The following is a 10,389-nucleotide window of genomic DNA, read 5'->3' as shown; positions in this document are numbered from 1 at the left end:
CTGCTTGATAGATACTTTCCCCTTCTAAGGTAACCATAGATGAGAACAACCAAGGCTCTGATTCAGCAGAACACTTAAACACACCCTTATGTTTATTTGTATGAGCCAATCCTGTTTCCATAGGTTGAGTTCAATAATATTGCTCAGCCCTAAGTATTGAGGTCTGAAGTCAAAATTTGAAGGGAAAGGATGCCTTAGCCTTGGAGATATGGAAGGTTGTTGCTAATGCTGAGTTTCTTGTATTCATACTGAATTTCACTTCCTCTTCATTTTATTAATATAATTTTTAAAGGATATTCCTCCCAACAGACCCCCCCACCCATTTTCTGGTCTTGTCTTCCACTTACCCTTTCTCACCATTTCTCTTCCAGACATCGGTGGAACTCTTTAGTCTTCCATAGCTATAACTGAGTTTGTTGTATGGTGCTTAGAAGAAAAACTGGGAGAGACTGAGACCCTCCAAACGTAAACTGAGCAAGAATGACTCTTCCAAACAAAGGGAAGTGAGAAGAAAGTTGCTCATACTTACTTTTTGTGTAAAGCTACCCTGTGCCCAGTAACAAAGTTTCAAATTACTTTTCTCTGAGTTTTTGTTATCTTCTGACTGCCTCTTTCCTAAGCAGTTTTGGATGCTTTAGCAAGAGAAGGGCTCAGCCCCCATGTCATGCTGGTAACAGACTGAGGCTTTTCAGCATTAAGGCCACTTACCAGAATATAAATAAGATGAGGTAGAAAAGATTTTGCTAGAAACACTGGTTAAGCTTTTGTTAAAATTGTGTGATAAATATTTTCTTGACAGGGTGAAATAGGTTTCAGGGTTTAACCTCTGAAGCTAAGTAAACGATAACTTTTCAAGTGGATGTTTTTTGTTACTCTCCTCCTCCTTCCCAGAATCTGAAGAGGAGAGACACCAAGAAGCATATTTTGATCAGCAGCAATTCTAGCATCAAGGTAGGACAGAGAGAAAGAGAGAGATGCATATATTCATTTTGGTTATTCCTAGAGAATTGTGATGAGGCCATTGTCAGGGTTTAGGCCCAACCGGACCTCTGCTCGCTCATCCCCACTGTAAGACAGGGAGGGAAAATCCACCCAAAAGCTCATGATTGAAGACTAGGACAGGATGGGGTTTTTAGGAAAAAAAGCACTAATTTAATCTACAAGGAGAAAGAGACAATATGGCCAGATCTTAGTACTTTTCCCCAATCCCTCCCTTCTTCCTGGGCCCAGATCACTTCACTTCCGCCTCCCCTCAGGGCACAGGGAACGGGCAGGGGGGATTCAGGGTCAGTTCCCCACACGGGGTTTCTGCTGGTCCTTCCTCCTCAGGGGGAGGACTCCTCACCTTCTTTCCCTGCTCCAACGTGGGGTCCCTCTCACAGGAGAGAGTCCTTCAGGAACTCCTCCGACGCGAGTCCTTCCCGCCAGGAGCAGTCCCTCAGGCACAGACTGCTCCCGCCCGGGCTGCCCACAGAGTCACGGCTGCTTCACAACAGTCGCCTCCTCTGGCACGGGGTCCTCCATGGCTGCAGATCCACATCTGCCCCTCTCTGCAACCCTGCACAGGCTGCTGCTTCACACCTGCCCAACTGAGACACTTCAGGGGCTACAAATCCACGTTTCCCCCACTGTGGACCTTCAAGGACTGCTCCACCGCGCTCCTCCGTGGCTGCAGGGACACAGCCGCCATCTTACCACAGGCTGAGGGAAACCTCTGCTCAGGCACATTTCCACCTCCTTCTTCACTGACCTGGGTGTCTTTGCTCTGGCACTGCTCTCTCACCTCCTTCTCTCCTCTGCTCTGAAGGTCTCTTTTTTCATAATTTTTGTGTTTTTTCCCTTTCTTGACTATATTGCTCACAGAGGCACACCAGCTTCCCGTATCTGCTCGGTCTTGGGCAGAAGTGGGACAAGGATTGGAACCAGGGGACCTTCCAGCAGCTTCTGACAGGAGCCACCCCTATGGCCCCCCTGCTTCCAAAACACCACAACAGTAACCCATGACAGACCAATTTTTGAACATGAAGAATTAACCTGATGGGACAGAAGAAATCACGTACTGTTTCTTTAGCAAAATGGAGGCAGCTCCACCATAGTGCAAAAGAGAGACATGCACAGCAGGAACTGGAAACTAAGGAGTTCTTCAAGCAGAATTTCAGTTCAGAGCAATCACTTTAAGTAAACATCAAGCCATTCATACAGAAAATAATTGTAGCTGATCAAGAGAACAGAGGAACTGAGGTGATTGAGGTGTGTTCATTGTACTCTTGACTTGAGGTTGCTTTTTTGTCACAGAGGGGAAGGCAGCTTCCCCATCTTATATCTCATACATCAGGGCATGGGTAAATTTTCTATTTCCAAATAAATCATCACTGTTAAAAGAAGCTGGTGCATGTGGCATCTTGTGGTCTACAAATCATCCAAATGATCAAGACACAAGGTCCAGACTGAGAGGACAACAGGAACAAGTCTGTTCTTCAACTAACATCCAAATTTCTCACCAGTGGTTCTAACAATGAGAGGTGGGTACAACATAGTTCGAAAATTTGCTTTTCTTATTGAAATAGAAAATTTGATTCCATCAACTTCATATTCACACTTGTAGACCAGATTAAATCTGGGTGGGTGGGCATATTTTGTGGTTGGATTGTTCACAGTAAAAGTTAGTTGAGTGTATTAATTTGTTTGGCTTACTTAAAATATTTGTCCTAGACTGCATTGCTGAAGGAAAGCTTTGTTCATTTGTTTGTTAAACTACATCAATATTTACATTCTATGCCTCCAGCCAGACAAAACACATGCAGAAACACTTTTTTTGTTGTTATTGAAGTACTTGATGAATTACATACCTTCTCAAATGATAACATTTCTCAGTATTGCCTTTTTAATGGTGCATTTAAACCTATATATAGGTGAAAAGATTTGTTCAAAATGCCATAGTAAATAGATGGGGAAAAGTGGCTAGGTTTATAGATTGCACTGAGACAAAATGCTTACCTTTGTTTATAGTAGCAAAATGCAAGTGATTTTTATAGAAGGCATCTCACCATCTTCCTAGAAAGCCAATTACACCCAAGGATTAAATCTCAATTATTCTTCCCTTGTAATTAATGTAGTCTGTTAATCATGGGGTGATGACCAGTACAATCTGTCATGTCCCCCAGTCATGAAAAAAAGGAGATTTTATCTAATTCTGGCACACTCCATTCCTTACTTTACAGGATCTTGAGCTTTCATGGCCAATGATAACAAGCAAATGGAGAAATGGCTACTTCTCTTTTATGCAGTGGTAATACCCTATATGAGAGAAAAAGCAATTCAGCATTTGTTTAAAAAGCCCTGGCCAGTTTCCAGACTGGGATAATGTGGAAAACAATCTTACTTTTCCTGCCCAGTTACACTGAGCGTGTATGCCTGGCATACGTGAGAAAATCATCACTTGTCAGTGCTCTCCAGCTGGATGTGATTCCTTGTTGTCTCCACTGCATTGCTGTTATGCTGGAGATGAAAAGCAGAGAGCAGATGACTGTATGAGAAAGTCTCCCATGGCTGAGCTTCAGCTCATGACATCCCTCTTCACGTTTGGACTGCTAAAATGCAGAAAGTTTCCTCTAGTTTGTATTGCCTTCTGGATACTGACATACTGCTTTCTGGACACTGACAAGATTATTGTTGCATTCTGTGCTGGGCAGTTGCTTTTGCTGTTACTTAAAGTTTTCCTCTTTTGTTTGGCCAAAAATACTCATTTAATGTGTCTCAAACTTGCAAATAGTTTTAACCCCCCTGATGCTGCCAGTTTACCCAGTTTAAGATTTTATATAGGGCATAGTGATTTGAGGGTCTGATATTGTTTGTCTTGCATATTCCCATTACAGATTAGTAGTCAGTCCCTGTGGACACAGTATTTTTCAAAAAGTACTTTTCTTCTGCTATAGAGAGCTAAGAGTAGTGCCAAGTTTCACGACTTGAGAAAGCTGCAAAGTTATCTTTTTTTCCCATTTTACAACAGTTACTTGATTCTTCCTAAATACTGACAGTATAAAGACTCCTTAAGCAGAGCAGAGGATCTCTGGCTGGTTTGGAGGCTGGGGCTGTGGACAATTTGAATTTCAGGATTTTCTGCTGCCACACAACAGTCTTGCAGACTGAGGTTATTTTCCATGAAAAGCTTCCACGCCTCCAAATGCAGGTATGGTGCTTTGCTGTACACAAACACAACTATATTACTCCAAGAAATCATGAGCTTCAGGTTAAAATTGGCTGAGTAAAAATAGCAAATAATAGTGGGGGGAGGAAGGTGGTGGTGTGTGGGAATAGTTCCCACTGCCTAGGAGTTTACTTACTGAGTAGAAAACTAGTTAAATTAATATTCTGTGTATTTTGTATGAGTATTGATTGTTTTAATTCTTTTGAGCCTCTGAAAATCCCAAATGTAGTCATCATGTGGGCTGAACTCAGGAAGAAAGCTTTCTGAACTGGGCCTTTGACAATTACTTAGTAATATGATAAACCAAAACAGGGAATAAACAGTCTTGGCCACATAGGATCAAGTTTTTGTCCATAATTATAGTTTTGGTGTTGTTTTTTTTAATGTTATCTTTGTTCTCATTGGTTTTCTATTTTAAGTACTAGAATAAATGCCACATTGTGATCTATTAAAAATAAACAGAAAAGATATCTGTAATGCAAAACCCCATTAAACTGCAACATTCTTTTTTCTTTTTATTAATTTTTTTGTTTGACTTTGTCAAATAGTGGAACAAGAAAAATACATTTCAAATGGAAGCTTGGAAGCTTTAAGTTCTCTCTCATTGATTGGTGTGTCAGTTTTAACCACTGGATAAATCAAGGGTAACCTAAAACAATTCCCAGGTGAAGAACAAACAAATCAGCTAACTAAAACTCTACTGTGACTACAAAAGAAAACTATTTTCTTTCCTGAGAATGAAAGAAGGTAACTTACTTATGTTTCTAATGATCTTTAACAAACAAATCTTGAGTTTTCAGTCTAGTTTCTGGTTTTGGAATCGTTCCTAGAAAGGCCAGTGACTTTTAACCCTGTTGCCTTTCAGAAATTAATGCTGGTTATGTGTTTATTTGTTAGTGCCTGTGATTCTTGTTGTATAAACAGGCAAAATAATCTTTTAATACACGAGTCCATATACAGGGCAAGCACCACAAACACACTAACACGGGATCAGTAACAAAAATAACATTTGCTGAAAGATGCCACACAGGAGCCAGCACACGAGCTTTTTATTGGCATGAGTTAGTCCACAGCACTCAACTTATTCTCCTGGGGAAAACACAACACTTGTAGTACAAGTACTACACAGAAAGGACACAAAATATTAACCATTTAGATGCTGAAAAATAAACTAAGTTAGAATATGATTGGTGAGATCATACGGAGATTGTAGGAGATAATGATTGATTATATATAGGAAGGAATTTTCAAGAATTATTTTTCCAAAATTACTGATTCTTTGGTTGTCTCAGCATTTCTGAGCTCAACTTGAAAATATTTTCCAGTGTTGAGCACCAACCAGTCAAACTGAAGATGGGTGACAACTGCACAAAATACGTGCAGGATGAATCAGCTGTAGATGGACTGCACTGCCACTCGAGGAAATCACCACCTGGGTAGGATTGTCCTTTCTGTTGTGAAGAATCCTGGTGATGAAAGATAACAGAGGACCTTTGGGTATATCCTTAGGTCAGGCTAATAAGGGAAATACCCTGCAGCCCTTCAGTTGATTCATTTTTCCAGGTATCCCCAAATGCACAGAGTGCTTGTTTAACATTTCAAAAGAGAGTGAGTGGTTTCAAGTGCCATGAGGTGTAGCCAAGTCAACCCTGGCTGTATGGCACTAGGATGTTCAGCTGGGGAGCTAGTTCAGAGCCTTCCTGATGTTCAGCTTTGTGTTGGAGAATGAGCTCATAAAATAACTTAATGATAGACACCATGCACCTAGCTTGAAGCCACAAGGTGTCTGAAGAGTATCCAAGAACTTCAGTATTGTTTGTCATACAATTCCATAGTGTGGCTTCCTCAGTCACAGGTAAAGGAGAATGGCATTCTGTGAAGACTGAGTGATGAAAAGAAGCACTGCTAAGCATTCTTGCTAGGTAATATGTGGGAAACAAACTGAGTGTCTGAATCAGTAATATGCATGCCATTGTTTTTGGTGATGTAACAAGTGGATGCAGAAGAGCTCCTATTCATTAGTTTCACTGAATATCTGTGGCACACACTTAAAAATAAGCTGTTCTCATCTGAAACACCTCTTTTTCCTGAAGATCATTGTCCAAGAAAAGAGTTTGTGTTTTTTTTACACTCTAAGATAGATCTGCTTGCTAATAAGTTCATTCTTCATTTTTAATGAGGCCCAGCAATTAAAAATTAATGAGATTTATTTAGAGTAAACCAGTCATTTCTGTGAATCTCTGCAATATTATGCTAATTGCACAATTTTTAATAGTAGTATCTTAGACAATTATTGCAAAGAAATTTCACTTGCTTTTTCCAATGATACCTTCTATGAAATAATAGAATGGAGTTCTTTGTTCCACAAAAATAAAATGACAGTTTTCTCTGGAGGTGATTTTCTCCAATTCTTTCCTCTCAAGCTTTCCCAGCTTGTTTTTGAAAGGGATTGGTTATTTCCTCACATTGATATAAATTGCTTTTCCTCTCTACCTCTAGAAACAAAATTTAATAGGAAGTCATAGATCAGTACATCTTGTTTAGCAAATTCTAAATTACAATAAGGATGTGTTTTATTAAATGTTGCTTTCTGGCTAAGATCTCCTCTTGATAATTAGTGACTTTTAAATGCATGGAAGAGTGAAATTTTCCTGCTTGATGCTTAAATTTATATGTGTAACTAAGTAATTTTGGATATGGGCTGTGGCTGGTCAGAGCATTAAAAAATTATTTTCTTTCCTGTGTGTCTTTCTGGATGCCAACCAGAGCAAAAACCTGCAGAGTGATCCATCACATCAAAACATGATTTTTAGGGATAGACCACTTCCCCTCCATTGCACTGTTGAGAAAGAGAGGTCACTGCAAAACACCTGAAAAAGAGGAGCAAGAAGCAAATGACAAAGGTAGGAAAGGAAAACTTCCATTTGATATTTTTATCTGTTAAAAACCATATGAGGTTTTCAATTCTGAAGTGTCAGTATTTTACTGCAGGTGCCCAAACTTGCCTGCATCCTGTAGAAAACTCAGATTCCAAGGCTAGCATAAACACTGGTTTTGTCCTTGAATTAAAAATATTGCCCTTGTCTGTGTGGAACTGAATTTCAAGTAACCCAAGTCCTTCCATAATATTTCCTCTCACCTATTGAATGTGCTGGTGGCTGCCAGGATCTAACTTAATTTCTCATTTCTGGCAGATGTGCTGAAACAGTGAAGTAGGAAACTGACTTGTGATACAGAAATAGTCAGAAAAGAGTGAAGGGGAAAAGATCTAGTGGGACTTCTGAGAAAAATTAGGTTGCATTAGCAGCATGCAGCTAACATAGCTGTCTGCCTGTTGGTTTCATAGTGTTCCTTTTCTGTACTTTGAGAAATAGTTTTGTTCTCAAAAACCTTTACAAAAATGCAGCTTTGAGAAAAAAATAAAAACAAAAATCCTCTGTAACCTCTCCCAATGCCCAATTTGGTCCTTTGACACAGCAGGTAACCACATCTAAGCTTTGCAGAATAAGATCAACCTATTACAAGAAATGAAGTCAGAGAATAAATACTTCACCATATGTGACTGATAAAGAAATTGTCATTGAATGTTTTAATGAGCAAAACCAGCCCAAATTCAGCACTCTTGACTTCATTGTGACAGCGGGGACAAAATTATTTGTTATTGGAAGTGCAAGTTATCTAAAGACTTTGTGTGCACAAATGTGTTCAGTTTCGGTTTAGCAAATATTTCAGTGTTTTTTGTGGTGGTGTTTGTGGTGTTTGGTTTGGTTTTTGTTTTGTTTTGGTTTTTAGTATTTAATGAAGTAGTTGTAATCCAAGACACTCCCTATTTAATCTATCACCTTTTTGTTCAGGTTGCCAACACATTTCTGACTCACCTTTAGCTCTGTGGAGGGTGCACATCTGTTGTAGGACCTGAACTGGGACCATGAATTTTAAAACCTTGTGTTGATTATGTAACCTTGGCTGTGTTTGAAAACCATCGAAAAGATGAGTTTCAGATTCACAACTACAAAATCTACTGATGTTTTTATTGTTTGAGGAATATGTTTTCAAAAATATTATGATTGATACTTTGTAGTAAAGGAAAATGCTCTCCAGGTGCAGAGACTGTGCAGAAGTTGTGGATGGGAGCTCAGTTCCCAGATTCCTTTGGAGACTTCAGCAGACTTTCAATTACTGTGCTTAGCTCTTGGGCCATAGTGAAGGTGATGATGATTCCTCCCCCAAATCCTTGTAATTTCAGTATATACTGTCAAGTATTTTTTCATGTGTAGCACAGAGCCCTGGTGTTACTTGGGGCCTCAGGATATACTAAAATATAAATGATTTTTAAATCAACTCCATGTAGTGTTTATTAAATAACTGTTAGGATAACAGAGATGAGCATAACCAGAAGCTCAGACGAATGCTGAATTCTGTCCAAAACTTAAAATAATTACAGTCTTTCCAGTGTGAATGAAACTTTAACAGTTGAAAACACATATACACAGGATTTGGCTTAGGGTTTGTCTTTTAATTTTTCTTCTTAACCACGCTGCTGTAGACTTAAAAGATCATACAGGAAATGGTATGTTGCAGGCAGAGAATTACTTTTTCTGCCTCTCTGTCTGACAGCAAGATCAATGAAAGCAGTATGACAAAAGTAATTTTCAGGTCTATTAGTGGAGCTGTCTGTCCTAGAAATCAAATTATCTCTTATGTCAAGTTTAATCATTAAAGAAAAAATACAAGGAAATTTGTCATTTTGGAGTTATTTCCCGAATTGTTTCTGTTTTAATTTTGCAATTTGAAGAGTTATGCTTGGATATGCAGGCATTTCTGGTTTAGGAATAAAAGGAGCTCCAAGATAAAGCATTTTTTAAAATGAATCTTAACATTAAGTATCTGATGGCTACATCCCCTAGATATCTGAATCTCAGTCTTTTTATTGCCCAGCATAAAGGTATTTGATTAGAGTTTTTGTTTGGCTTTGGCTCAGCTGAGCCTACCTTCTATTCAAGACAGAAAGGTTTGAAAAGTTTGAATTATCAGTTATTGTGGCATGCATAAAATTGCATAGGGAGGAATGTGAAACCCACTCAAATTTTAGTGGTCTGATCCCCCGAGACTGCAACAGTCTTGGGCAGAGGAGATGGAGGGGAGTTGGGTTTGAACTCATTTTAGGGATAAAAAAAGATAGAGCATGAACATAAGAGCTGTTTAGGATATGATACTGAGTTTTCTTTTGAGTAAATGGTACAGCTGTTTACACATTTTAATCTAATAATATCTTTGTCATAGTAGAGAAAAAAGTATAGAGCTGACAAGATTTTAAAAAATACACTTCTTTCAGTTTCTCTGTCAGCATGAATTTAGTAGTGCTTTTTAAATGTGCTGTCTTACTAACGCTGCATAAAATGCTGAATTACAGAGCCAAAAAAACCCCTGAAGCACTGATGTTGCTCTCAGATAACCGAGGGGCTGTCACGGTGCTTTCGCACTGATCAGGAAAGGGACGCATCCTTCTCCGCCCCGGACCCCAGCCCTATCCCACGCCCCCCGGTCCCCCTCGGGGCCTCCCCCGGTCGCTCCGAAGCGATCACCGTGCGGCAGCCTCTGTTTCCCCTTCTCGTCTGGCTCTCTCCGCACCCCGGACCGGGCCGGGCCGGGCCGAGGGGCGGGGCGCACCCTCCGGGCGGGCCGGGGGCGGGCCGGTGCCGGGCCGGTGCCTCTCTCCGCCGGGGCAGCTCCAGGGCGGGTCGGCGGCCGCCGCCGTCGCTCCTCGGCAGGTGCGGGCAGTGCCGCAGCAGCGCAGCCCCCGCCGGCCCCGCCTGGATGTGCGCGGAGGAGGCGCCCGGCTGCGCGCAGGGTCCCGCCATGGCCTTGGCTTTCTGCGGCGACGAGGGCAACTCCACCGCCTACAACGTGGACCACGGAGTGCTCAACAACGGCTGCTTCGTGGACGCGCTCAACGTGGTGCCGCACGTCTTCCTGCTCTTCATCACCTTCCCCATCCTCTTCATCGGTGAGTGCCGACGGGGCTCCTTTGCCTTGTCCGCCTGTGCTTTCCCCTGCCCCCCCACCTTTTCTGCACTCTCCCCCGCCTTGCTTTGTCCTGCCGTGGGTTTTCCTCCCCCGCGTTGCCGTGCCGTGTGTGCTGGCTTTCCCCCCCCCCCCGCCTCTATCCCCGGCTCGCTCGC

The 10,389-nt window shown here is 41.3% G+C and overlaps 1 protein-coding gene and 1 long non-coding RNA gene across 6 annotated transcripts in view; both read left to right on the top strand.

The window, feature by feature from the left end:
- Positions 1 to 485: 485 nt before the first annotated feature.
- LOC139804783 (uncharacterized) lies at positions 486 to 6,754 on the top strand. The gene is made up of 4 exons (XR_011729533.1): positions 486 to 2,522; positions 4,010 to 4,189; positions 4,756 to 4,954; positions 6,057 to 6,754. It is a non-coding gene; the product is annotated as an uncharacterized lncRNA (long non-coding RNA).
- A 1,478-nt stretch (positions 6,755 to 8,232) lies between these two features.
- ABCC8 (ATP binding cassette subfamily C member 8) overlaps positions 8,233 to 10,389 on the top strand; it is a 65,426-nt gene continuing 63,269 nt past the window's right edge. For 2 of the 5 annotated variants that reach the window (XM_071762360.1, XM_071762359.1), the window contains exon 1: positions 8,243 to 10,214. In XM_071762360.1, coding sequence (XP_071618461.1) covers positions 10,025 to 10,214 — 190 coding nt within the window. In that variant the 5' untranslated portion in view covers positions 8,243 to 10,024. Of the gene's footprint in view, positions 10,215 to 10,389 lie in introns of all 5 variants that reach the window. The other 3 variants (XR_011729528.1, XM_071762362.1, XM_071762358.1) reach the window with 3 other exon arrangements.

Source organism: Heliangelus exortis, chromosome 18, assembly GCF_036169615.1.
Source record: "Heliangelus exortis chromosome 18, bHelExo1.hap1, whole genome shotgun sequence".
In the NCBI taxonomy this organism is placed as follows: domain Eukaryota; kingdom Metazoa; phylum Chordata; class Aves; order Apodiformes; family Trochilidae; genus Heliangelus; species Heliangelus exortis.
Note: the sequence above shows the minus strand (reverse complement) of the source record. Positions and strands in the feature narration are given on the sequence as shown.